This window comes from Molossus molossus, unplaced genomic scaffold (assembly GCF_014108415.1).
Source record: "Molossus molossus isolate mMolMol1 unplaced genomic scaffold, mMolMol1.p scaffold_m16_p_6, whole genome shotgun sequence".
Classification (NCBI taxonomy): Eukaryota; Metazoa; Chordata; class Mammalia; order Chiroptera; family Molossidae; genus Molossus; species Molossus molossus.
The window spans coordinates 76,713,795-76,737,774 of record NW_023425399.1 but is presented as its reverse complement, the minus strand read 5'-3'; the positions used below and the strand labels follow the sequence as shown (position 1 = coordinate 76,737,774).

Below are 23,980 nucleotides of genomic sequence, written 5' to 3'. Positions count from 1 at the left end.
GACAAGTGGTATAATGTCAAAGGACATTAGTGTCCAGTAAAATTATTCGAATTGCAAATGGAAGCTATCAAATTTTTAAAAATCACATCATTTTTAACTGATGAAGTAATGGGTAGACCCTTGCCCTGGACAGTACACTCTCGTGTTTAAGTAACTGTCATTTAAGCTTAGACTGAACAATATGACTCAATAGCACAAAATATCCAAAGCCACATATAAGAGACCAGTGGACCACCAACAAGAATCATCAAGGAAAATTACCAAATATGAGGACATACGAATAAAAATGTCAGGACCACAGAAAAGTCTTATCAAATCTGTATTCTTTAAGTCCAAAAATCAGAACTGTGAATCTCAGTGACTGCGATCAAGGTCACAAAAATTGCTTATAAAATCACTGAAGGTTGAAAAACAGGATCATTTTACCTGTTTAAATACAGGACTCATGCATGAGCCTTAAGAACAGCGCCCCGTTCTCGAAAGGCAGCTTTGATAAACCCCACCAAAACCACGGTCCCTGGTGCTGCACTGAACGACATTAGCATGGCATCATGTCAACCAAACAAGCCTTTTACCTGAGGTTTCCTTTAAAGGTCTGATCGCTGTTCACTTACTTTCAACACTACATTACCTACCAAAGCATTGCAATATAGCTACTCACGTAGCTAAAGGGGCCTTCATGTCCTTACTTTCGCTTGCATACATCAGTGAAGAAAGCCCCTGCAGGCGGTCTCCAGGAAAACCCAGCAGGTTGATGATTTTGAGCAGGTTGGGGGGCACCATGGATATGCAAAGGTGAAAAAGGCCATATCCAAAGCTAACAGCACCTTTCAGTCTGTTTAGAGACTCCTCAGACACCCCTTCAGTCACAATGTGATTATCATTTGCAGCGTCAGAAGGCAAGGGTTCTTCCGTTAGCTTCTTCTGATACAGTTCCTGGAGGGCATTGATGTCCAGGTAGCATTTATTATAAATCTTCCAGGCTTTCCTAAGGATCCACCCACCTTTGATATATGCTATCAAGAGAAGGGGAGAAAAGCATGACAAAAATAAGCATTCAAAATAATTTCCCTCTATTAATAATGAAGGATATGAAAGAATCTGAAACTCGAGCACAATTTTTTTTAAAAACAAGCAAAAAAATGATCGTCTGCATCATTTTTAAAAAAAAAAATGCACCATGTTTTCTTTATAGGGCTTAAATTCTTTGTGTGCTGTTTCCCTTTAGTCCACTGTATTTCTGTGCTCACTGCTGTATCAAGCCCCTCAAACACTAGTTAGGGCCTAGTCTAGTACACACGGGGAGCGCAGGAGCGAGTGGGTCATCACTTGAATTTGACTTTTCTTCAGGTGTTCTGTGAACACAAACCTCTCCATCTCTGAGCTACCAAGGCGCTTTCCTGATGAGCCTCTTTGGTTAACTCTCACATTTGTCTCCCCGGCGGTTCATTCCTCAAGGGCAAGCTCTAAGTCTAATTCACTGCTAAATGTACACCCAAGCACCAAGCATGGAGATTTCACCAAAAATGAAACGAGCAACAAAAAGGATGGATATTTATTGGGTAAACAAATGGCCGGTTTATTAACAAAAGAGTCATTAGTGTTAAATGCAGAAATGTATCGAATCCCCAGTTCATCTCTAATGCCTCCTGGAGGCTTGGCCGCACAGTGGGGTGACTTGACCTGGTCTGTGGCAATGGTGCCCAGCCACTGTCTCAGCCTAGGGAGATCCAGTGAGAAGGGGGGCAGAGGGTGAACATCTTATTTTTTAACGCTGCTTCCAATGGGGCAGTTTTTGCTAACAGAGCCCTCTTGAGAGTGTGTGCCACAAAGAAGATATCAGAGATAAGACCTGGGATTATCCTTCCCCAGGCCCCAATGGCCCCTCTCAGACAAGCCTCAGGCCCTGCCTCAGCCTCTCCTCCTGGGAACATTTTTCCCTTCTGATGAGGAACGGAAGAGGGAGTCCATTTATTAGTGCTTCTCTGAGTGCATCATCACCACATTTTTGAGAAAAAGGTCTTCCACAGGGAATTTTCTATAGAACAGTCCTCTCATAACTGCAGGAGGGAGCTCATCCACTTGGCACTGGTACCAATATGGCATCAACTCTCTGACCCCAATGTACAAACAGAAGGCAACCTGAACTGTCCCAGAACAGCAGGAAAAAAAGTTTTAAAGAGATACGCTTAAATTATAGAAAAGATGGAGCACAAAACCGAATTTATAAGGGTCCGATCCCTGAACTGAAAGTGATCTAAGAATATATGTTATGCACAGAAAAGAGTTAATGCAGCAGGCTCACTGCTATCCTTTGAAAGACCTGCTCCCATTGTTGGCCTTTGGCTGATATCTGGGAACTTGGATTTGGGAGGGTTCCCACCATTCCCAGAACTGATAAGAGTGGATCATTGTGCCTACATTGCTTGTACAAACAATGTGTTTTATGTTGAACACCTGCTTTCCTTCTGGGAGTCTGGAATTTGGGTATGTGCAAGGCAGAGGGTGCCAACATGGTAGCACCCCATGAAAACCTGGGTCTTACATCTCTAACGAGCTTCCCCAGTTGGTAACATCTCACATGTAACATTTCACACGTTGCCTTGGGAATTAAGCGCATCCTGTGTGCCTCTACTGGGAGAGAACCCTGAAGCTGTTCCTGGACTCCACCCCATCCATCTTTTTCTTTGCTGATTTTGCTTTGTAACCTTTGCTGTAATAAATCAAAGCCATCAGCACGATTACAGGCCGAGTCCCTCAAGCGTATCATTGAACCTGAAAGTCGAGAGGACCCCAATCCATGGAATCAAGCTATCATTTTACTTCAATGTGTCAATTTTCTGACAAATGATGATCATATCTCCTATGAGACCACAATTCAAAACTATCCACAAATTCTAGATAATTAACATCCCGTAGCCTAAGTCCACTGAATGAACAAGCAAAGTAATATATGTTTGAAACAATTTATTTTCTTCAATTCAATTTAACAAAAATATTTGAACAAATATCACCTTTCGGGCACCAAACAAGAAATAAGACATGGACCCTGCCTTTAAGGGGCTCACTGACTTCTTCCATCCTAAACAGAAGTACTGGGAAAAATGTTTGAGAAAACCCTGAAGTCTTTGTATGCTGACAGAGTATTTAGGCTGATCCAGGACGCCCACAGGCATGACTCAGTTATGATACAAAAGGCCAGAGACTAAATAGAAAAAAAAAAAGAGAGAGAGAGAGAGAAAACTAAGTTATATATTCTGAGAACATACAAGCAATTGAGATCTAACTGAAAAGAAATAAACACTGGCTACGGGTAAAAAAAAATAAATAAAACTTTCTAAACCTTAAAAAATATTCATTAAGTTCCTATTATGTGCCTAGGACTGTTCTTGGCACCTGAGGGATAGAAAAGAACTTTAAGACATAAATAATATCAGCCCTCCAAATGCCTACAATAAAATTAAAAATAAAACAAATGAGCCCTGGCCGGTTTGGTTCAGCGGCTAGAGTGTCTGCCCATGGACCAAAGAGTCTCGGGTTCTATTGCAGTCTGGGCCACGTACCTTGATTGCAGTTTGGTCCCTGGCCCTGGTCGGGATCATGTGGGAGGCAGCCAATAGATGTTTCTCTCTCTCTCTTTCTCCCCTCTCTTTCCTTCCCACTCTATCTGAAGATAAATGGAAAAAATATCCTTGGGTAAGGATTAAAAACAACAACAACAAATGAAAGAAATAACTGGGTAACAACACTATACAGGGTTGGGCAAAAGTAGGTTTACAGTTTACGCTTGTATTACTGTAAGCCTACTTTTGCCCAACCCTATATATCTATGGTTACTTGTGCTCCATTGAGTCATACATAGAAAATGAAAACAAACAATGTTGAAATTATGGGTGAATTGATTTTTTTTTTTTTTTTTGTTACTCCTCACCCAAGGATATTTTTTCCACTGATTTTTAGATAGAGCGGGAGGGAGGGAAGGAGGGAGAAAAACATCAATGAGAGAGACGCATGGACTGGTTGCCTCTGCATGACCCCAACCAGGGCTGGGGATCGCAACTGCAACCCACGTATGCCCTTGACCAGGAATCGAACCTGAGACCCTTTGGTCCAAGGGCTGATACTCTAACCACTGAACCAAACCGGTCAGAACTGAGGTGTTTTTTTTTAATTTCCTTTTTGTCATTAGATTGTTTTCTATGTAACACATACCCAAGTTAGAAAGTGCAAAATAAGTATTGCAGGATTTCAGCAGAAAACTATTCCTTCCTACCCCATGCCTAACTGGAAATTTAGAGGGAGAATTTTAACTCCATCTTATCCTGTATTTTCGAGGCTACTACAGCATTTTTAAGGGGGTTGAGGCCAAGGAAAGTGGGGACACCGGGACAAACGTGTGTAGGGACAATGTGCTCGGATTACGGGGCCCCTGGTGTCCAGCTGAGGAATGGACACCAGCACAGGAAAGGCAGGGACCTTCTAAGATTTGGGGGTGAAGGGACCAGTGTTGGGGAAATGAACTGTAGTCATCCAGGTCTCAGGGGAAGAGGTACAGAAAAGGCTGGTAACGACAGAAACAAACACAAAACTCCAGCAATGCTAACTAACTGCGCAGAACTCAGTGAACAAACAAAACAACACCGGCAAGGTGAACACCCGTTTATAGAGAAGAAAAATGAAAGTGAAATTAATTCAACATGTCTTTAATTTCTTGCCTGAGACAGGAGCTTAGGTGCTAGTGTTTAAAAACACATGTTAACGTTGATAGTAAGTAACAAGCTTTTATGAATTTCATTTCAGCCAGGTAAACAGAGCCCAAAGTCCTGACCAAGTCAACAATTATAAACTGAAATATGTGCAAAATAAAGTTAACACACACGTAGAGAAACTCTGTTTTTATTCCTTTCTAAATTCAACTTGTCGAAACAGTTTCCCCGGGACCTGCCCTGCTCCTGGCCCCACATTCTGTGACGCAGCGGCCTGAGCACAGCCATGCCCGCGGGGGGCCGGAGCCAGGCTGAGCGAGCATCCGGCGGAGCAGGGGGGCTCCGGCAGACAGCAGGCAGCAGCTCAGCGCCTGCAGGGACAGCGATGTGGCCAGTGAGCACACATCGCACAACGAGCAGAGGAGCCGTATCCAGAGCCCCGCACTCGGCATGGCCTTCCATATGGCTCCTTTGAAAGGTCAAATATAAATCATTCAGTCACTATTATCTGTGCTTGTGGAGAAAGACACAGAGAGCGGAAAACCAGACCATTTGCCCTCCCCTAGGGGGCCCAGCCTCTATCAGCTGGGGGATGTAGGGGAGAGAGGAAACCCTGACCCCATCAGAGGGGTGGGTGGGGTGGGGGAGTCCTTTCTGGGAAAGGGCCAGAGTTGTCTGGAAAATGAAACTATCAAGTTATACCAAAATGATCTTGGGGGAAAATGTGTCGAAGTTTCTGTGGGGCCTGTGTCTGGAGAGAGCTCCTATAGAGCATTTTGCCTGTTCACTTGCCCTGGATGAGGCTGGTCAGCCCTACAATGGAAGGTAAGTTCAGGCCTGCCTTTCTTGTGACCCACAGAAGAGACTCTGGAAGGGAGAACAGATGTCTTTGCTAGTCAGCCTACCTCCTCATTACTATCTTGATCCCCAGTCAACAGCCGTCCAAGAGACTCACTTCTCCAATCCCAGCTATTCTTGGGGCTCAATGTCATGCATCTCCTTCCTGAATGGCATCATCTTTCCTTTAATCCACATAGCACACACCTTCCACATGCTAGGCAAAGGTACCAGATCATGTGCCGGGGACCTAGAGAAGAAGATGGACTTTTGTTCTTTGTAACCCTGCTCAAGGACAGGATCAGGGATCCCTGATCTTCCCAGGCCGAGATCAGGAACTGCTCATTCCTTGTGCATCCTCTATGCCTAACTTCTATGTCTACTGTTTAAAGTGTCGCCTAAATTATAATTTATTTACTCCTCTTTCTCCCTGCTAAGTCATCAGTTCCCTCAGGGCAAGAACTCTATTTCATTCATCTCTAGACCATTAACATCTATTACCTCACAGTGCCTGACACAGTGTATGTACTCAATAAATATGGAAGCAAAAGACAGCAGGTAGACAGAAGTTCCTGCCTCAAGGAGTCTGTAGTCTAATCCTGTAGATAGACATGTAAATAACATTTTGTATTGCTGTGTGATTCATTCTCTGGCTGACTATGTACAAGGACACACAGAGCACAGATGATGCAGTCAACGAGGAAGAAGTCCAGGAAGGAAGCTGGCCTGGGCTGCACCTGGAGAGGCGAGAGAGAGAAGAGGTGGGGGTGCTCCAGGCTGAAGAGGGCAGCGTGCAAAAGGCATGAGGCAGCAAAGGGCATTCGGGCAGCCGCAAGCTTTGCTTAACTAGCTGCTGGGAAGGGGGCCGGGTCGTTGCACACCAGCTTGGGAAGGAATTTGGACTCTCCTCTGTTGGTGATGCAGAACAGCTAAGTGTTTCAAGCACAGATCTGCCAAGCTTTGGAAAGATGGTTCCAATGGCCACATGGAGAATGTGGCCTGGAGAAGCGTGAGCTCACAGCAGGCCGTTGTACTGTTCCAGGGGCTAGTTCCCTGGGACCGTAGGGAGAGAGTGCACATGGTGGTGAGGGAGAAGGTCTGAGAGATCCGGGTTTCTGAGCCACTTGGAAGGTGGTGGCTCCAGTGACCAAACGAAAGTGATGGGAAAGTGATGAGAGCACAGGAATTCAGGGTGAAATAAGAAACCCATGGCTCTGTGCCGGTTTTGTCATCACTAATAAACTGTGAACGTTCGACCTCAGTCACATTGTTCAGCCTCAATGTCCTCCCCTGTAAAATAAGGAAAGCAACCTCCTCATTCGCTGAGGAAGTCACTGCGCATATATCATGTCCAAGAGAGGGAGACGACGGCCCGCCTCGAAGTCCAAGAGGAAATAAAACATAAAACAAGGTGGCAAGTACCATAAAATAGGTTTTAAAAATAACTTTTTAGCTTAAAAAAAAATAACTCTTTATTACAAAAGTAATTAATATATGTTCACTGAAAAAACCGCCCTTGGATAATACATTTTAAAGATACTTATAAATAGTATGGGAAAATGAAGAGCGAGCAATTAAATATAAAGAAGTTCAAATGAGGTAAAGAACAAGAACTCTTAAAAGTATGAAGCATTGCCCTGGCCAGTTTGGCTCAGCGGTTAGAGCGTCGGCCTGCGGTCCGGAGAGACCCGGGTTCGGTTCCCGCTAAGGGCACGTACTTCGGTTGCAGTTTGTCCCCGGCCCTGGTTGGTCGTGCGGGTGGCAGCCACTCGATGTGTCCTTTCACGTCGATGTTTCTCGCTCTCTCTCCCTTCCTCTCTCTCCCTCCCACTCTACTGTACAAAAAAATGGAAAAATATCCTCGGGTGAGGATAAAAAAGAAAAAAGAAAAAAGTATGAAGCATTAAAACACACACACACACACACACATGCCCTGGCTGGTTTGGCTCAGCGGTTAGAGTTTCAGCCCATGAACCAATGAGTCACGAGTTCAATTCCAGACAAGGGCACGTACTTCAGCTGCGGCTCGTCCCTGACCCTGGTGGGGTCGTGCATGAGGCAATGAGTCAATGTGGCTCTATCACATCAATGTTTCTTTCTTTCTCCCCACCCCCCCACCCCCCCACTCTATCTGACAATAAGTAGAAAAACATCCTCAGGTGAGGAATAAAAAAATAATAATATTCACATATTCACACATGCCTGGCTGGTGTGGCTCAGTGGACTGAGTGTCATCCCAAGGACTGACTAGGTCAGTTCCCAGTCAGGGCACATGCCAGGGTTGTGGGCTCGATTCTCAGAGGGGTGCCTGCAAAAGGCAGCCAATCAATGATTTTCACTCATTGATATTTCTATCTCTCCCTTCCTCTCTAACAATCAATAAAAACATATACAGCCCTGGCCGGTTTGGTTCAGTGGTTAGAGCATCAGCCTGTGGTTCTGGGTTCGGTTCCCGCTAAGGGCACGTAACTCGGTTGCAGTTTGTCCGCAGCCCTGGTTGGGTTGTGCGGGTGGCAGCCACTTGATGTGTCCCTTTCACCTTGATGTTTCTCCCTCTCTCTTTCTCTCTCTCTCTCCCCCCTCTCTCTCCTTCCCACTCTATCTGAATAAAAATGGGAAAATGTCCTCAGGTGAGGATAAAAAATGTGTGTATATATATATTCAGTTTCACTAATAACCAGAAAAAAAATAGCAAAGAACACCTGAATGCCCCAGAGAAATTGTTAAGTAAATTACAGAAAGATCATGATAAATTAACATACTATTATTTTAAATTATATTTTGAAACTGAGTGATGGGGCAGTATATAAAATATAATCTAGAAGGAAAAAGTAGAATACAAAGCACTATAGATTCAACTTTGGAAAAGAAATATACAGAAATATAAAATAGATCATTAGCAATAAAGAGTGATTTTCTCCAAGTGTTGAGATTAGTGATGACTTGCTTTCTTTCTTTCTTTTATTTTCCATAACAGTATTTAGTAACTTTAAAATCAGAATAATTAAAAAAATTAACTACTACTAACTGGTAATGCTAAATTTCATGGGGGCAGAGACCATGACCTGGGTTTGCTCATATAACACAGTGCCTAGCACACTGAATGTGTTCAACAATTATCTGTGAATGGACCAATGAAGGACAGATATACTCCCTTTTAAATGTTTATATACTTGCAGACTTAGAGAAGAGATGCAAGATTAATACAAAGAATGTCCAGATACCCTTTACTTGTATTCCCCAAACATTTTACTACATTTGATTTAGCCTTCTCTCAACAGATTTTTAAAAAAATTTATTTTATGCCCTGGCCGGTTTGGCTCAGCGGTTAGAGCGTCCACCTGCGGTCCGGAGAGACCCGGGTTCGGTTCCCGCTAAGGGCATGTACCTCGGTTGCAGTTTGTCCCCGGCCCTGGTTGGTTGTGCGGGTGGCAGCCACTCGATGTGTCCCTTTCACATCGATGTTTCCCTCTCTCTCTCTTCCTCTCTCTCCCTCCCACTCTATCTGTACAAAAAATGAAAAAATGTCCTCGGTTGAGGATTTAAAAAAAAAAAAAAAAATTTATTTTATGTTTGTTGATCCTCACCTGAGAATATTATTCCATTGATTTTTAGAGAGAGTAGGAGTGAGGGAGAGAGAAAGAAAAACATACATCGATGTGAGAGAGACATATCAATTGGTTACCTCCCATATGACCTCTACAGGGGCTGGGGATCGAACCTGCAACCCAGGCACATGCCCTTGACCAGAATCGAACCCAAAACCCTTCAGTCTATGGTCCAATGCTCTAACCGCTGAGCCAAATTTTCTTAATGGCTAAAATTAGCTCCCTAAAAATATCCTTAAGTGTAGGGAAAAAGCAGTACCAGGTCACAGAAAACACAAAGCTCCTGTCTTGACCCCCAAGAGGCCCAGAGAGTCCCACTGCTCTCTTACACACACCAGTGGCGCACGGTGGGGATTTTACAGTACTGCACTGCAGAAAACTGAGGAGCTAGATGCCCACACTCACATAAGTAAGGTTGTTGTTGGGACAATCCTGAGATGAACATTAAAGAGAAAAAATAATCATTAAAATAAAGCAGAAGACCAAAGTACAATCATAAAACATATTTAAAGAGAAGGATAAATTCTAGGAAGTCCCATCCTCAAGTAGGAGATAAAGAGAGAAGAGAATTGAAGAGATGGGAAGAGAACTAGTTTCTGGTAGTCTAGGAAGAAAAGTAGGTATTATAACTTAGCAACATACATCTCTTCATTTAAGGTTTGTAAGAAAATGCTTTTGTGATTGCGAATTTTAATTGATTTCCTTTCCAATATTCTTTTTCTTCCCACCAGGTAAATTATACCTACGTGGCCTACTTCTGTCATATCAGAGCGATACATAACCACATAAGCCAAAGAATTAGTGTCCACATTGGGCACAGTCTTACAGAAAGCTATCAGAAACTCAATTTGAGTCTATACCACTCAAGATATTAAAGCTACAATATTGGAGAAAACATCTCTCTTGAACCAATTAAGAAATTAGTTTCTCTCTCTCTCTCTAAAGGTTAAAATGTAGGTCATTCAAGTATATTAGAAAATCTTAGCATGTGCTCAGGCCTTCAACAACAATTTTCTGGAAAACCTAAATTTACACCAGTTATATTTCACTGCAATGGTTATTATCACAACTTGATTCCCACCAAGAAAGTGTCTGCCTGTCTGCCTGCCTGCCTGTGGCACTGGTAGATTCTCTTAAGTATGACAATTCTCTTGACACAAGAAGATAAACAAACACATTGGTACTAAAAGTAATCTACTAAACACAACTTAGCTGTGGTTTCAACTTCCCAAGTAATAAATTGGTATCATGCCCCAAAGAGGTGTCACGTACTTTCAAAGACTAAAATATGAGATGTTCTAAAAAAAAAAAAGAGTACAATTATGTACACTGAACAGTGAAAGCCGTTAAAAATGATGCATCAGAATACCTGACAATTCTTGTTTTACGAACGAGAGCACTGCCAGGTAAACTTGACAGTCGGCTATGATTATCTGCCTCTGAAGTCGATCAACCATGGACGGGGTGGATTTTCGGACATCAACCTGTTTGGTGGGAAGGAAGTACGCACTGATAAATCACACATAAGAACAACATTCTTTCCAAATATCTAGTAATTAATTGTGCAAAATAATTTCCTTGAACCATGGCAGTGACTACAAGCAAGACCAAATTTATGCTATGAGCTTGGTAGTTCTGTATTGCCATTAGGTCTAGCTGAAGACTGTAACTCAAAGACAGATATTCTAAATGGTAAAAACTGAATTCATGGGAAACAGGAGAGCCAACCAAGAACTTCAAGGTTTTAACTTTTTCAAAACTATGTAAATTCTTACTTATCTAAAATAAAAATCACTAAAGGGACAAAACATTCCCCAAAGTGGATTATCTGAAAAGCCACTGTGTAGCCATCTACCTTCAGGCACGACTGATATTAAGGTTCTTTTCTCGGGCTCACTGAGATGTGAGGATCGGACACTGGTTACATTTTGTTTAGGAGAGAATACTCCAGAATTAAAAATGAGCTTTGACTGAATCGCAAATTGAACGTGAAATGTGGGTCATAGTCTAAAGTGATTATCTTTATAAAATAATAATTTATATCCCTCGCTAGAAGTTGCCAAATAGCAGGTCATTTAAGTATATTAGAAAATTGGTGCTCAGGACTTCAATAATAATTTCAGGCCTTCAAAAACAACCAAAAAAAGTACTTTTTATAAGATACTGGTCTTTCTGGTATTGGTCTTCATGGTAAAGAATGTTTCTAAACGAAGGAAAATCACTCTGCAATAGAACACTGCGTTCTGAATACAAAGTAAACTTGACGGCATTTCCTCGGCTTTCACACTGATGTAAGAAGTGATAGGATTTTGCGAATATAACCACAGTACATAGTTTACATGACAGAATGACGGGTCCCCCTTTTTCTGGGTTAGCATAATTCATCACGGTCATAGTTATTCCTGATCTGGTCCCAGCGCTCATTATTTTTGTTTGCTTAGGCAATTTCTTTGCTTGTAATAACATCTACTCTGTAGTGTTGTTGGAAGGGCTAATGAGATACTGTATGTGAAAATGCTTTTTAAATTGCAAGGATCCATTACAAATGTTAATGATGGACATGTGTGCTAGGCATGGTGCTAGATACTGAAGACAGACATGTAAATAAGTTTACAGTCTAGCGAGGGAATGCTGATCTTTTTGCTATGTAATGTAGTAAGTGCTCTGAAGGATCAAGTACAAGGAACAATGGAAACCTGTAGAAGACACACTAAGGCAAGAGTACTTGGAGAAAAGATCTAAGGAGGAGGAGGAGTGCAAACCAGGTCAAGAGGGAGGAGCACGTTCCAGGCAGAGGAAAAGTAAATGCCAAGTCAGCCACATTAAGGAACTCAGACTTTATTGTCATGGCAGTAGTGAGGGATAGGAACACCGAAAATGAAGCCAGCAACATGTTATTTGCATTCCAGGGGATTGTATGATGAAGAATGACTCCGACAACAGTAAGAGTAGAGGCAGAAATTCCAGTGAGGGTTGTCTTAGGCAAGTAGAGATGGCGGTGAACCTCAGAAAATGGCAGGAGGATGGGGATCCCACAGTACATGAATTTAGAAGGTATTTAAGAAACAGAGTCAACAGAATTTAATCATTGATTAGATCTGGTCAAGTTTGGAGAGAGGAGAATCAAGAAAAAGTCTAACCCTTCTCGAGCATCAGGAGACAATACTCGTGGCCCACCAGTGGCTTCCCTCACGGTGAGCACCTGAAGCAGAACAGAGATGAAGCAACCTGGACTGACACGAAGAAGAAAGGACAGGTGGTTTATGACTATATCCAGACTGGTTTGTCAGCTCAATATGCGACATATGTGAGACTGGGCACTCCAGAAATATCGGGGGTAGGTGGATGCCTCTCCAAAACCTAGGACTTTTGCACTGGAAGGTAAAAGAAGAATCAGGAAAAGTAGATTATGACATTATTGACATTATTTGTAACCAAAGGCTGGTGAGGCCTAGGGAAAAGTAGGTAAACACCCGAATTCCCAAATTGTGCCAAAATGCAACATAGTTGAATTACATACACTAAAGCCTCACAAAGCCTCTGCCATGTGGCCCATCGTGGGAGAAGATGACTTTAAGATATCAAAGGAACATGCACTGAATGGCTCCAAAGACTGCAGGGAGCTCTCTTGTTTTAAGAAATACATCCTACATAACCAAAAGCCTTAAGAAAGATCTAGTGCTTTCAGTCATATTCTAAATACCAAGACAAGAAAATGAGCAATGTCCTAAATGAGGGGCACACAGTCCGTAACCTAAAGACACAGTACTTACATTCTTCTTAATTTTATTCTTGATTGTTTCGATTACTCCAGCCTCCTCACTCTCACACAGCTTTTCTGTGGTTTTTAAGTCATCACATGCCAACTGCATCTTTTCTTCCTCAAATGTCATCATGGCATTCTTCCAAGAAAGAAACGAGGACAATGAATGAATGAATCAGTAAGTGTGTGAAAATTTACACCAAGTTTTACAACAAAACTCCAAACTATAAAAACATTTAAATTATTTTTTGCAAGTAAAAGAATCAGAATGTTACATCATACTGTATTCATTTAGAAAACCACAACGCTACCATCTCAGTATTAAATAAGAATATACCTCTATTACACCAGCATAAAACAAATGCGTGGTGATGAATGCCCTTGCACTTACTGTTCTACAATGTTTTTTTAGTTAAAAACACAGCAACAAAAACCCTGTATAATTTCTGATTGGTCCACTTGATTCAGTTTTTTGTTTGTTTTTTGTTAATTCTTTCCAATGATTTTTAGATAGAATGGAAGGAAAAGAGGGAGAGAGAGAAACATCGATGTGAGAGAGACACATTGATTGGTTGCCTCCCGCATGACCCCAACTGGGGCCAGGGATAGAACCTGCAACCCAGGTACATGCCAATAACTAGGAATAGAACCCATGACTCTTTGGTCCTTGGGCTAATACTCTAACTGCTGAGCCAAACCAGTCAGGGCTTAATTCCGTGGTTTTTTTTTTAATCCTCGCCCGAAGATATTTTTCTATTTAACTTCAGATAGAGTAGGAAAGAGAGACAGGGAGAGAGAGAGAAACATGGATGTGAGAGGAACACATCGACTGGTTGCCTCCCGCACGACCCCAACCAGGGCCAGAGATGAAGCACAACCGAGGTACGTGCCCTTGGCCGAATCGAACCGACTCATTGGCCTGCGGGCCGACGCTCTGCTGCTGGGCCAAACTGCTCAGGGCTATTCAGATTTTATAACAGAGTCTCATTGAAAAGTGTACTCTACCCACACATGGATGGCTGGCTCCATCAAGTATTGCATAAAAACACTAATGCAACATCAGCTAGCAGGTGTTCTTTAAAATTCAGTCTTTTCAGGGATAGCAATTACAATGGGTTCGCTTATAGGGAACTCCTGTTGTCCACAGTGAAAAATTCCGACAGCTTGTTTCCAAGCAGCTGGTCCTGGTAGATTTTTTTCAAGCCACATTTGACTAGGTAGGGGCAATCCCTTCGGTGAAAACCTGCTATTTTCACCCAGCAGAATTGAGGTTTCCGAAATGAATGGGCTACAGGGGCAGAGACCAGACACAGGTTCTTGGAAGGACCTAACGAATTAATTTCATGTAGCTCTCCATTCCCTACCACACTCAGCCAGCCCCACCTAGGCACTTAGGCCTCCTCAGCATGACGCTAACCTACTTTTCCAATCTAGCCAAACAAGACCACGGACACCTCTACCCAAGTCTCCCCACCACACTCTTCCCAACTAAATCTCAACACTGATGCCGCCTCCCTCCCCACCCACCTCTTCCAGCCAGCTAAGCTTCTGGCTGTGTCTCCATCACGTGAGACTCCCAACCCAACCAGCACTGCTTTGAGGTAGGGACCTCTGTTTTCTTGCAAAAAAAGTATACTTTAAAAATTTTGTTGTATTACCTGGCAATAATATATATATAAAAAAAATAGCTTGAATGAAAATCCACGTCACCAGAAGCTGGCCTGGTGTCTGTGGCTGGGCACTGCCAGGTGCAGACAGCACACCTGTTTGCTGACATCTTTCTAAATTTGGGATCTAAATGCTTCTTCTATTTTACTTCTGCTGGTCTCTACTCATGACTTTTCTTTTTTTTTTATTCTTACCCGAGGACATTTTTCAATTTTTTGTTCAGGTAGACTGGGAGGACGGAAGGGGGAGAGAGAGAGAGAGAGAGAGAGAGAGAGAGAGAGAGACAGACATCGACGTGAAAGGGACACATCGAGTGGTTGCCACCCGCATGACCAACCAGGGCCGGGGACAAACTGAAACCGAGGTACGTGCCCTTAGCGGGAACCGAACCCGGGTCTCTCTGGACCGCAGGCCGACGCTCTAACCGCTGAGCCAAACCAGGGCATGACTTTTCTTTTTGCTGTTACAATTCTATGATGGTTTTTATTATTTTTTAAAATCCTCACCCAAGGGGGGGCGGGGGCAGGCATCGATGTGGGAGACACACTGACTGGCTGCCTCCCAACCAGGGCCTGGGATGAACCACAACCGAGGTACGTGCCCTTCACCGAAATTGAACCTGCGACTCATTGGTCCACAGGTCAACACTCTAACTGCTGAGCCAAACCAGCCAGGGCATGATGGTTTCTTAAAAAGTAGTTTATGTGATGTTTCTGAAAAATAAAACATCCAATTTTCTACATTGCCCAATTTACTTGAATACCTAACTGCAACCTATTCCCTCAATTCCTAAATATTAAATTACATTTGAAAATGCAACAGTAACTGACAAACTTTAGCTCTACTAGTTTAACTTGTCTTCCAGTCCACGTTTATTCAATAATTTTATAGCAAACTTTTATTTATTCAAAGTCTGATTTTTTTTTTTTACTATAATGCAGCTTTAATTTTTGGAAAGATCCTTCCATTTCATTTTATTTAAAATGAATTTTGGTTGGAAAAACTAGAATACTCTGCAAAGTATAAGCATTTTATTTTTTAAATTAGTAGAGAAGAGGGTATCTTATAGGTGTTGGTTAAAAGGCAAAAACTTTACTCCAGTTTTAAACTCTAAAAGATGTTTCACAAATTCCAGACACAAGTAAGTAGGGAACAAATTGACTAACCTCAGAGGGAAGGGGGGTGGTGGGATGGGAAGAGAAAAACCAAAGAACTTATATGCATGTAGGCATAACCAATGGACACAGACAACAGCGTGGTGAAGGAAGGCGGGGGGCTTGTCACTGGAGGGGGGGGGAGAAGGGACATCTGTAATACTTTTAGCAATAAAGATATATAAAAAAGTAAAAAGAGCCCTGGCCAGTTTGGCTCAGCGGTTAGAGCGCTGGCCTGCGGTCTGGAGAGACCCGGGTTCGGTTCCCGCTAAGGGCACGTACCTCAGTTGCAGTTTGTCCCCGGCCCTGGTTGGTCGTGCAGGTGGCAGCCACTCAATGTGTCCCTTCACGTCGATGTTTCTCTCTCTCTCTCCCTTCCTCTCTCTCCCTCCCACTCTATCTGTACAAAAAATGGAAAAATATCCTCGGGTGAGGATAAAAAAAAGTAAAAAGATCTCTCACAATAGTACAGCTATATAGCCAGTGGTCACTAAAGATGTATGTTACGTATTCACTTCCCCCACGCCGGTACCTCTCCCCTGCCAACTTACCAGAAAACTGACGAAACTGGCTCCGAAGCTCATTAACGGGCTATGATTTCTGTTAAGAAAACAAAATAAAATTGTAAACTTTTATTTTATAAACATTTGCTATACCGGGCTCATGATACAGTCCTAATAACTAGAGAGAAGGTAAGGTCTTCAAGCAGATTAAATTACCCTAGGAGAAAAGTTAAGATGTAAGGAGGTTCACAGGTCTGTCTACCAAGACAGAACAGAACGTGCCTCTGCTTCCTCCAAGTCAGGCAAACCAAAGTCAAATTATCAGACAGACTGCCTCAGTAAGCCAAACCCACATCTACAAACGCATGGCCAAATAAACATGAATAATTTTCATTTTTAAAATGCAAAACATATTCAAAACTTTATACACACAAAATAAGTGTCATTTTTAGAGCAGATCAAAGGGTTTACCACTGGTCCTGACCAAGCAAATTCCCTCATCCCTTCCAAAGAACTTTAAGAATGCTTCCCTGGAGCCAGCCACCCCTCACTGTGATGCACGGTCATCATCCAATTTCATATGTGAGCCAAACAGGAAACCAAATTGAATTATTACCAATTCAATTTAAAGAATATAAACTTTCTGCTTTAAATCCACAACCAAATCTCTGTAAATTGCACTAAAAGGAAAAGCAAGTTAAAATTGCCTTCTTAAAGGAAAATAATGTTTATTCTGTACATAGTATATGGTCATCATTTGCAAAAAAGGCAAGAACAATGTATTTAGTCAATCTTCTACTGAAAATTTAGTTGGTGTCCAAAGTGAGTGTGTGTTTGGGGGCAGGGGAGTATGAGAGGGAGAACACGCACACTAACATGTATACACATGTACATACACACACACACACCCAGGGCTGTTGCACACCTTTGTACATATATCTTTGGGAGCAAGACCAAATACACTCTCGGGATGAATTGGTAGAGGAAGCACTGCCGAGCCAGGTGCTACGCACATCCATTTTCCTCCTGGAGTGTGGCGCACTTGTGGGGGTGGGGGTGGGGGAAGGGGATGGGGAAATGGGGATCAGAAACTCAGTTTATTTGGAATGTTAACCTTCTGCTACAATATTTTCCATTTTTTGGTGCCTATTCAAATTCAAACAGCAGCCTGTTTATATCCCTCCCCCAGGACTTGATAGGATATTTAAAACTACAAGAAAAAAATCAGGAAGGTCAATGCACTTGTGTTGCGCACTCACAGCCATAAGCCCAGCTCGAACAGCACAGCTAATGTCACGAGGTGACGTCTCAGCATCCCCACACTCCGCACCAGAACCGCTGTTAGTTTTCCCAGTCCACAGCTGTACACAGACCATTGCAGGCTCCCCCCAACTATGTGTAACTTGGATGCATATCAGTGTCCCCTCCAGACTGTTATGTCCTGCCTCATCCCTCACCATCATGCCTTACACACAGCAGGCATGTGTGTCATTCATCCCTTCACATTCAACACTCGAACCAGGGAAGGGATGAATGGCGTGGACTCTGTCTCCCAGGGGCAGGCGCATCTCCAGCAAGTGCTGATATATAGAATGGCTGTCCCCTTCTGGTCCCTTTCCTTGCTCGCATGTTAACACTTTGCCATTTAAGAGATGAAAGAAGCTTAAACGACAGCCTAGTGCTGCTACATGTGCTTGTTCTTGACTAAAATTAGGTTTCTGATTAATAAAAATTGGGTTTTATTAATCATCCATGGTACCCTAGCCCAGTCCTTAGTACTTCGTAGTCTGTATTAGTTTCAGATGTACACTGTAGTGGTCAACCATATACTTTACAAAGTATTCACCCCGACATTTCAAGTACCCACCTGGACCCATACATAGTTATTACAATATTGACTATATTCCCTAATATCTTTGTGACTATTCTGTAACTACCAATTTGAATAACTTTGTACTTCTTTTTGTACCAATTTGTACCAGTTTGTACCAATTTGTACTTCTTAATTCCTTCACCTTTGCATTTCATATACCATCATATGTAAGTGTTAAACCAGCTCAACAGAAACATTTTTTCCTCCTTAAAGCATGGTCTCTGTAAACCTCGCAGCACCTGGGTACATCAGACACTCTATAATGAACTCATCAATAAGCAGTGTCTTCTCACTTGCTGCACAATATCCAGTGTTATAAGAACTTTCTCTAACAAGATTTGCTTGTTTCATTTGCTTGTTTTTTGTTGTTGTTGTTAACCCTCACCTGAGGACATTTTTCCATTGATTTTTATATAAGAGTGGAAGAGAGGGAGGGAGAGAGACACATCGACTGGTTGCCTCCCACACAACCCTGAGCCCCCAGCCAGGTACATGCCCTTGACCAGGAATCGAACAGGAGATCTTTCAGTCTGTGCTAACCGCTGAGCAAAACTGGCCAGGGCTGCTTGGGTTTTATTAACACACATACTTCAAGAGACCTTATGTTAATTTACCTTATCTTAATCAATTTTGGCCCACACTTTTTTTTGTTACAGAAAACATTCATTTTGGAGATCTGGAAATGTTCCCAAAGACTATAAGGATCATTACTCAGAACCGATGCTCTGGGAGAAGTAAGAGGCTCCTAGCTCATTTCAACACGCTCAAGTTAGAAATCAACAAACTATGACCAAACATGAGGGGTTGAGTATAAAGGTAAATTTTAGAGCCCAGATACAAACCTTTCCAGATACCAGATGATACACAAAAAAAGAAGTGTGAACAAGTGAAATAGCCACAGGGTGAAAACCTCATTATTTAAAAGAAGGGAAGATATACACATTATACGAATTTCCTGACATTGAAAATTACAATGATATTGTAATGTTATAATGATAACCCATAACTTGTTTTATTTTTTTATTTTTTTGGTACGTGCCCCTAGCGGCAACCGAACCTGGGACTCTCTGGTCTGCAGGCCAGTGCTCCAACCGCTGAGCCAAACCGGCCAGGGCCCATAATTTGTTTTAAATGAAAGCCTACAGAGTAAGGGGTAGAAAAGGGAAAAAACAACAGGGATAGAAACAAAACTTTTTTTTAAGAGACATAATGGCACAGGACCAATTATTTTATCGTCCCTAAATTTATCTGTTTTATATATTCTTACTTTCACACGTTAGAAAACAGAGCTAACCTGACTGCCCAAGTAAATCTATTTGAGGGCCACTGAAATGGCAGGGTTTATGGACACAATTTCTACAAATGTACACAGCAACAATTTCACCAATTATCTCTGCACTGTTACTCATATACTTTTTTTTTTAAAAGTGTTGACACTATTTCATATGTCCCCTTTCTGCCCCTCCTTTGCCTACCTCCACCCAGCCCCATCCTGTCTTCCCTCTGGCCATCAGTACACTGTTGTCTGTGTTTACGGGTTATGCCTATGTGTTCTTTGGTGAATCTTTTCATCTTCTTTCATCCAGTCCCTCCCCTCCCCCCTCCCCTCTGACAGCTGTCAGCCTGTTTCATGTATTCATGTCTCTGTGAAACAAAGCTTCTTTATATATACTTTGTTTTGTAAGTTTGACTTTGGAACCATGCAAATATTGCACATCATAAGAACACCAAATTAATTTTTTATAAAGCAATGCCTAAAAATAAAAAGTAAAATGAATTAAACATATCTAAATGCAAATCCAACTGGTAAAATAACTACACAAAGAACTATTACAAGAGACTTTTGAAACAGTAATCTGACAGGACATCCCTATTGTGAAATAGTCTTAAAAACAGACCCCAAAAGATGGTAAATATTTTTCAAATCTGTTATTCATAATAATATTCTTACCAGTCAAGTTGGAATTGCTAGAGTATAAGGCTGTCGGGTTTGTAGGTAAAACCCGACAGCCTCATAGCAATGTGTAGGCATGGTGGTGTTTATTGAGACCCAGGATTCTGTGCATAGGAAAAAGCATGCAGTTAATTAAAAATCTTGTAGTCCAGAATATGCACTGAAGATCAATGCAAACTCATTTTGTTTTTAAAGAAGAATGTATGGGAGGATAAATGGTGATGGAAGGAGATTTGACTTGGGTGGCGAACACACAATATACAGACGATGTATTACAGAATTGTACATCTGAAACCTATATGACCTTATTAACCAACGTCACCCCAATAAATTCAGTAAGAGATAGATATTTTCTAGTTCTGTCTACTAAAAAGCCTGGAAACAATGACCACCCAGTAGCACTGAGCATGCCTAGCAGCCTCTCTAAATATATTTAGTAAAGGGGTAAGAAATATTTAGGAAGAGCTTAGAACATCTTGTTATAGCAGAAAGGAAGAAAGTTTTAAAAATATATTAGGTTTTGAAGAGGTTCCCACTAGCCAAACATGGAACGATTTGATCATCAATGAGGGTAAATATAATAATGGACTGAAATATCAAACAAGTTTAAACCACAGCTCACAATTTTAATTTAAAAACAAAAACAAAAAAAAAACACCCTCATTGACTACCTATGGAGAATCCTTGAGAACCAACTCATCATTCTGAAAACTGATTCAAAAATTTAAGAATAACCATTTACCACCCTGACTTTTCTCTATGAAATCAGAGTAACTAATTATTGGGGGGCAGGGTTCTCTTTACAAAAATATTCTGGGCTAATACATGAAAAACAAATGAAAGACTAATCACAGTATCTCATTTTGGAGCTTCTAATGAATCACTGAACATAAGCAATGATCATAAAGACAGGGGAACACATTAAACACCAACATGCTGATATGAGCAAAATCCAAGCTGTGGGAAGTTCTACAGGAAAAAGATCCTAGTTTCTTCAACAAAAATAAAAAGGTGTATGGGGGGGTGGGAGAAACTAAAATAATTTCTAAAATGAAACAGCAGGCATAAAAACACATGTAAGAGACATACAAGATAATATATATATATAATATATATACATACATACATACATATATATACACACACAAAATATACCTAAACACATATATACACGCATTAGCAACAATTAGGAAATGAAACGAAAATCATCCACAATAGCACCAAAATATTAATTATCTAAAGATAACTCTAACAAAGATGTATAATATTGCTATCCTGAAAACTCAAAACATTTCTAAGAAAAAATAAAGAACTAAATCAGGGTTTCTCAACAGTGGCACTCTTAGAATCTGGGGCCAGATAAGTTTTGCTGTGAAGGGTGTCTCACACACTGTAGGACGTTGAGCAGCATCCCTGTCCTCTGCCTACAAGATGCCAGTAGCATGCAGCCTCCCATCCCCAAGAGATGTGACAAGCAAAATGTCTCCAGGCACTGCCAAATGTCCTCTACCCTGATTGTGAACCACTCACCTAAATAAAGAGACATAATTCTTAAGGATCGAGAGGCTCAATATTGCTAAAATGTTAATTTATCTCAAACTGAACTATAGCTTCAGTGCAATCCCAAGTAAAAACTGTGTGTGTGTGTGTGTGTGTGTGTGTGTGTGTGTGTGTGTGTTGAAAGGTCAATTCTAAAATTTATATGGAAAAGCAAGATATTCCAAATGGCCAAATCAAATTTGAAGAACAACAACAGAGCTTAAGACCTACATTACCTGATACCAAACCTAATTAAAATTAATAATTGCCATTCACTCGTAAGATAGTGAAAAAAGCAAATCACAGACTGGGAGAAGATATCTGCAACATCCAACAAAATGCTCAACTCCAGAATATGTACAGAACTCCCATGCCTTAATTAAAAAATGACTGAAACCCAGTTTTTTTTTTAAAAAAGGCAAAAGCCTTGAATAGGCACTTCACAAAGAGGATACCTAAAAGTCAATGAGCATATCAGAAAGTGCTGGGGCCTGGTCGGGTAGCCCAGTTGGTAGAGCATCATCCCAATATGCCAGGTTCAATCTCCAGCCAGGGCACATATAAGAATCGGTAACGAATGCATAAATAAGTGGAACAACAAATCAATGTTTCTCTTGGTCTCTTGCTCCCTCTCTAAAATCAATACACAATTTTTTAAAAAAAAAGTGCTGAAAAACATTCATTATCAAAGAAATACAAATTAAAACAAAAATAAGATGCCACTATACTCTCATCAGACTAGCCGTATTTGTAAGGACTGACAAGAGCAAATATTAGTGAGGATGTGGAGCAACCGGAACTCTCAGTAGTAGATGCTTAGCAGTATCTACTAAAGCTAAACACATGCCTGCTCTGTGATCCAGTAACTTCATTCCTGAATGCATACATACACAACAGAATTGAACTATGTCCCCAAAAGACATGTATGGTATATTAATAACAATATTATTCATAGTATTCTCAAACTGGTAACAATTCAAATGGCCATCAACAGTAGAATGGATCAAATAACTTCATTCAATGAAATAGTTCACAGATATGAAAAAGGACAAATTAATTCTAAATGAAAAACATGAATTAATCTCATGGACTTAATGTTGAGTGAAAGAAGCCAGACATAAAAGAGTACAGACTGATTTATTCCATTTATTTGAAGTTTAAAACCACTATTCTGATGACAGAGGTCAGAACAGTGGTAACTTTGGGGGAATATCAACTGAGAAGGAGCCCAAGGGAGAATGCTGGAAACATCCTATAACTCTATACCGACGTAAATAGCTACACTGTGATGTTTACATAAGTACATATTCTTTACCGCATGTAAATTTTTCCTTATGAAAAAGAGAAAAATCAAATAAATAATCATTGATGGGTACTTGATTACATTAACAAATTTCTATTACTTTTTTAAAGTATGGCAATGGTATTATGGCAAAGTTTAAGGAATCTTTCTCGAGGTGAGTATGAAAGTATTTACAGATGAAATTATATGCTGACTGGGATTTGTTTAAAAATAATTTGAGGTAAGAGAATGAAAAGTGAGCAGAAATATAGATAAAACAAGGTTGGCCATGACTTGATACTTATTGAAGCTGGTGAATTGGAACATGGGAATTGATTACACAATTTTATGTACTTTGGAAGACCTAGGCTATTTTTTCAATATAAAAAGCTCCCCAAAATATGTCTTTTGGAACCTTTGATGAGGCAGCTTCTAATGGTCATTGCCATCGTTTTCTTTTTGAATAGGAACCATCAGTAATAACATGGCTCTAATTTTTTCTCTTTGTATAATGACTTTCCCAGAGGTAGAAAAACGATTGTGAATACAAAGAAGCAATCGTCTATTTCTAAATTTATTTACATTGCCATGGAAATTTTAAAAACAAAGTGTCTCCAGGATATTAAAAATTGGGCTGATGGAAATATTGTTTCCTGAAAAGCGGTGGAAGCACAAGTGTACATTTGATTCTAAAATAATATTTTTCCATGAAATAATTACTACAAGACAGTCCCTAACTGAAAATTCTTCTTCAAATGCAATTTTATCTCCCATAGTAGCAAATGGCTAGACTTTTTTTTTTTTTTTAATCCTCACCCGAGGACACTTTTTTCCATTTTTTGCACAGATAGAGTGGGAGGGAGAGAGAGGAAGAGAGAAAGAGAGAGAGAGGGAAACATCGATGTGAAAGGGACACATCGAGTGGCTGCCACCCGCACGACCAACGAGGGCCGGGGACAAACTGCAACCGAGGTACGTGCCCTTAGCGGGAACCGAACCCGGGTCTCTCCGGACCACAGGCGGACGCTCTAACCACTGAGCCAAACCGGCCAGGGCTGGCTAGACTTTTTTAAGCCCTTCTTTAATTTTTCTG

The 23,980-nt window shown here is 41.1% G+C and overlaps 1 protein-coding gene across 1 annotated transcript in view; it reads right to left on the bottom strand.

The window, feature by feature from the left end:
* TTC39C (tetratricopeptide repeat domain 39C) overlaps positions 1-23,980 on the bottom strand; it is a 105,200-nt gene that overhangs the window by 32,530 nt on the left and 48,690 nt on the right. The window contains exons 2-5 of the mRNA XM_036245668.1: positions 16,288-16,336; positions 12,925-13,053; positions 10,521-10,635; positions 662-1,016 (exon numbers count right to left, since the gene is read on the bottom strand). Coding sequence (XP_036101561.1) covers positions 662-1,016; positions 10,521-10,635; positions 12,925-13,053; positions 16,288-16,336 — 648 coding nt within the window. The remainder of the gene's footprint in view (positions 1-661; positions 1,017-10,520; positions 10,636-12,924; positions 13,054-16,287; positions 16,337-23,980) is intronic.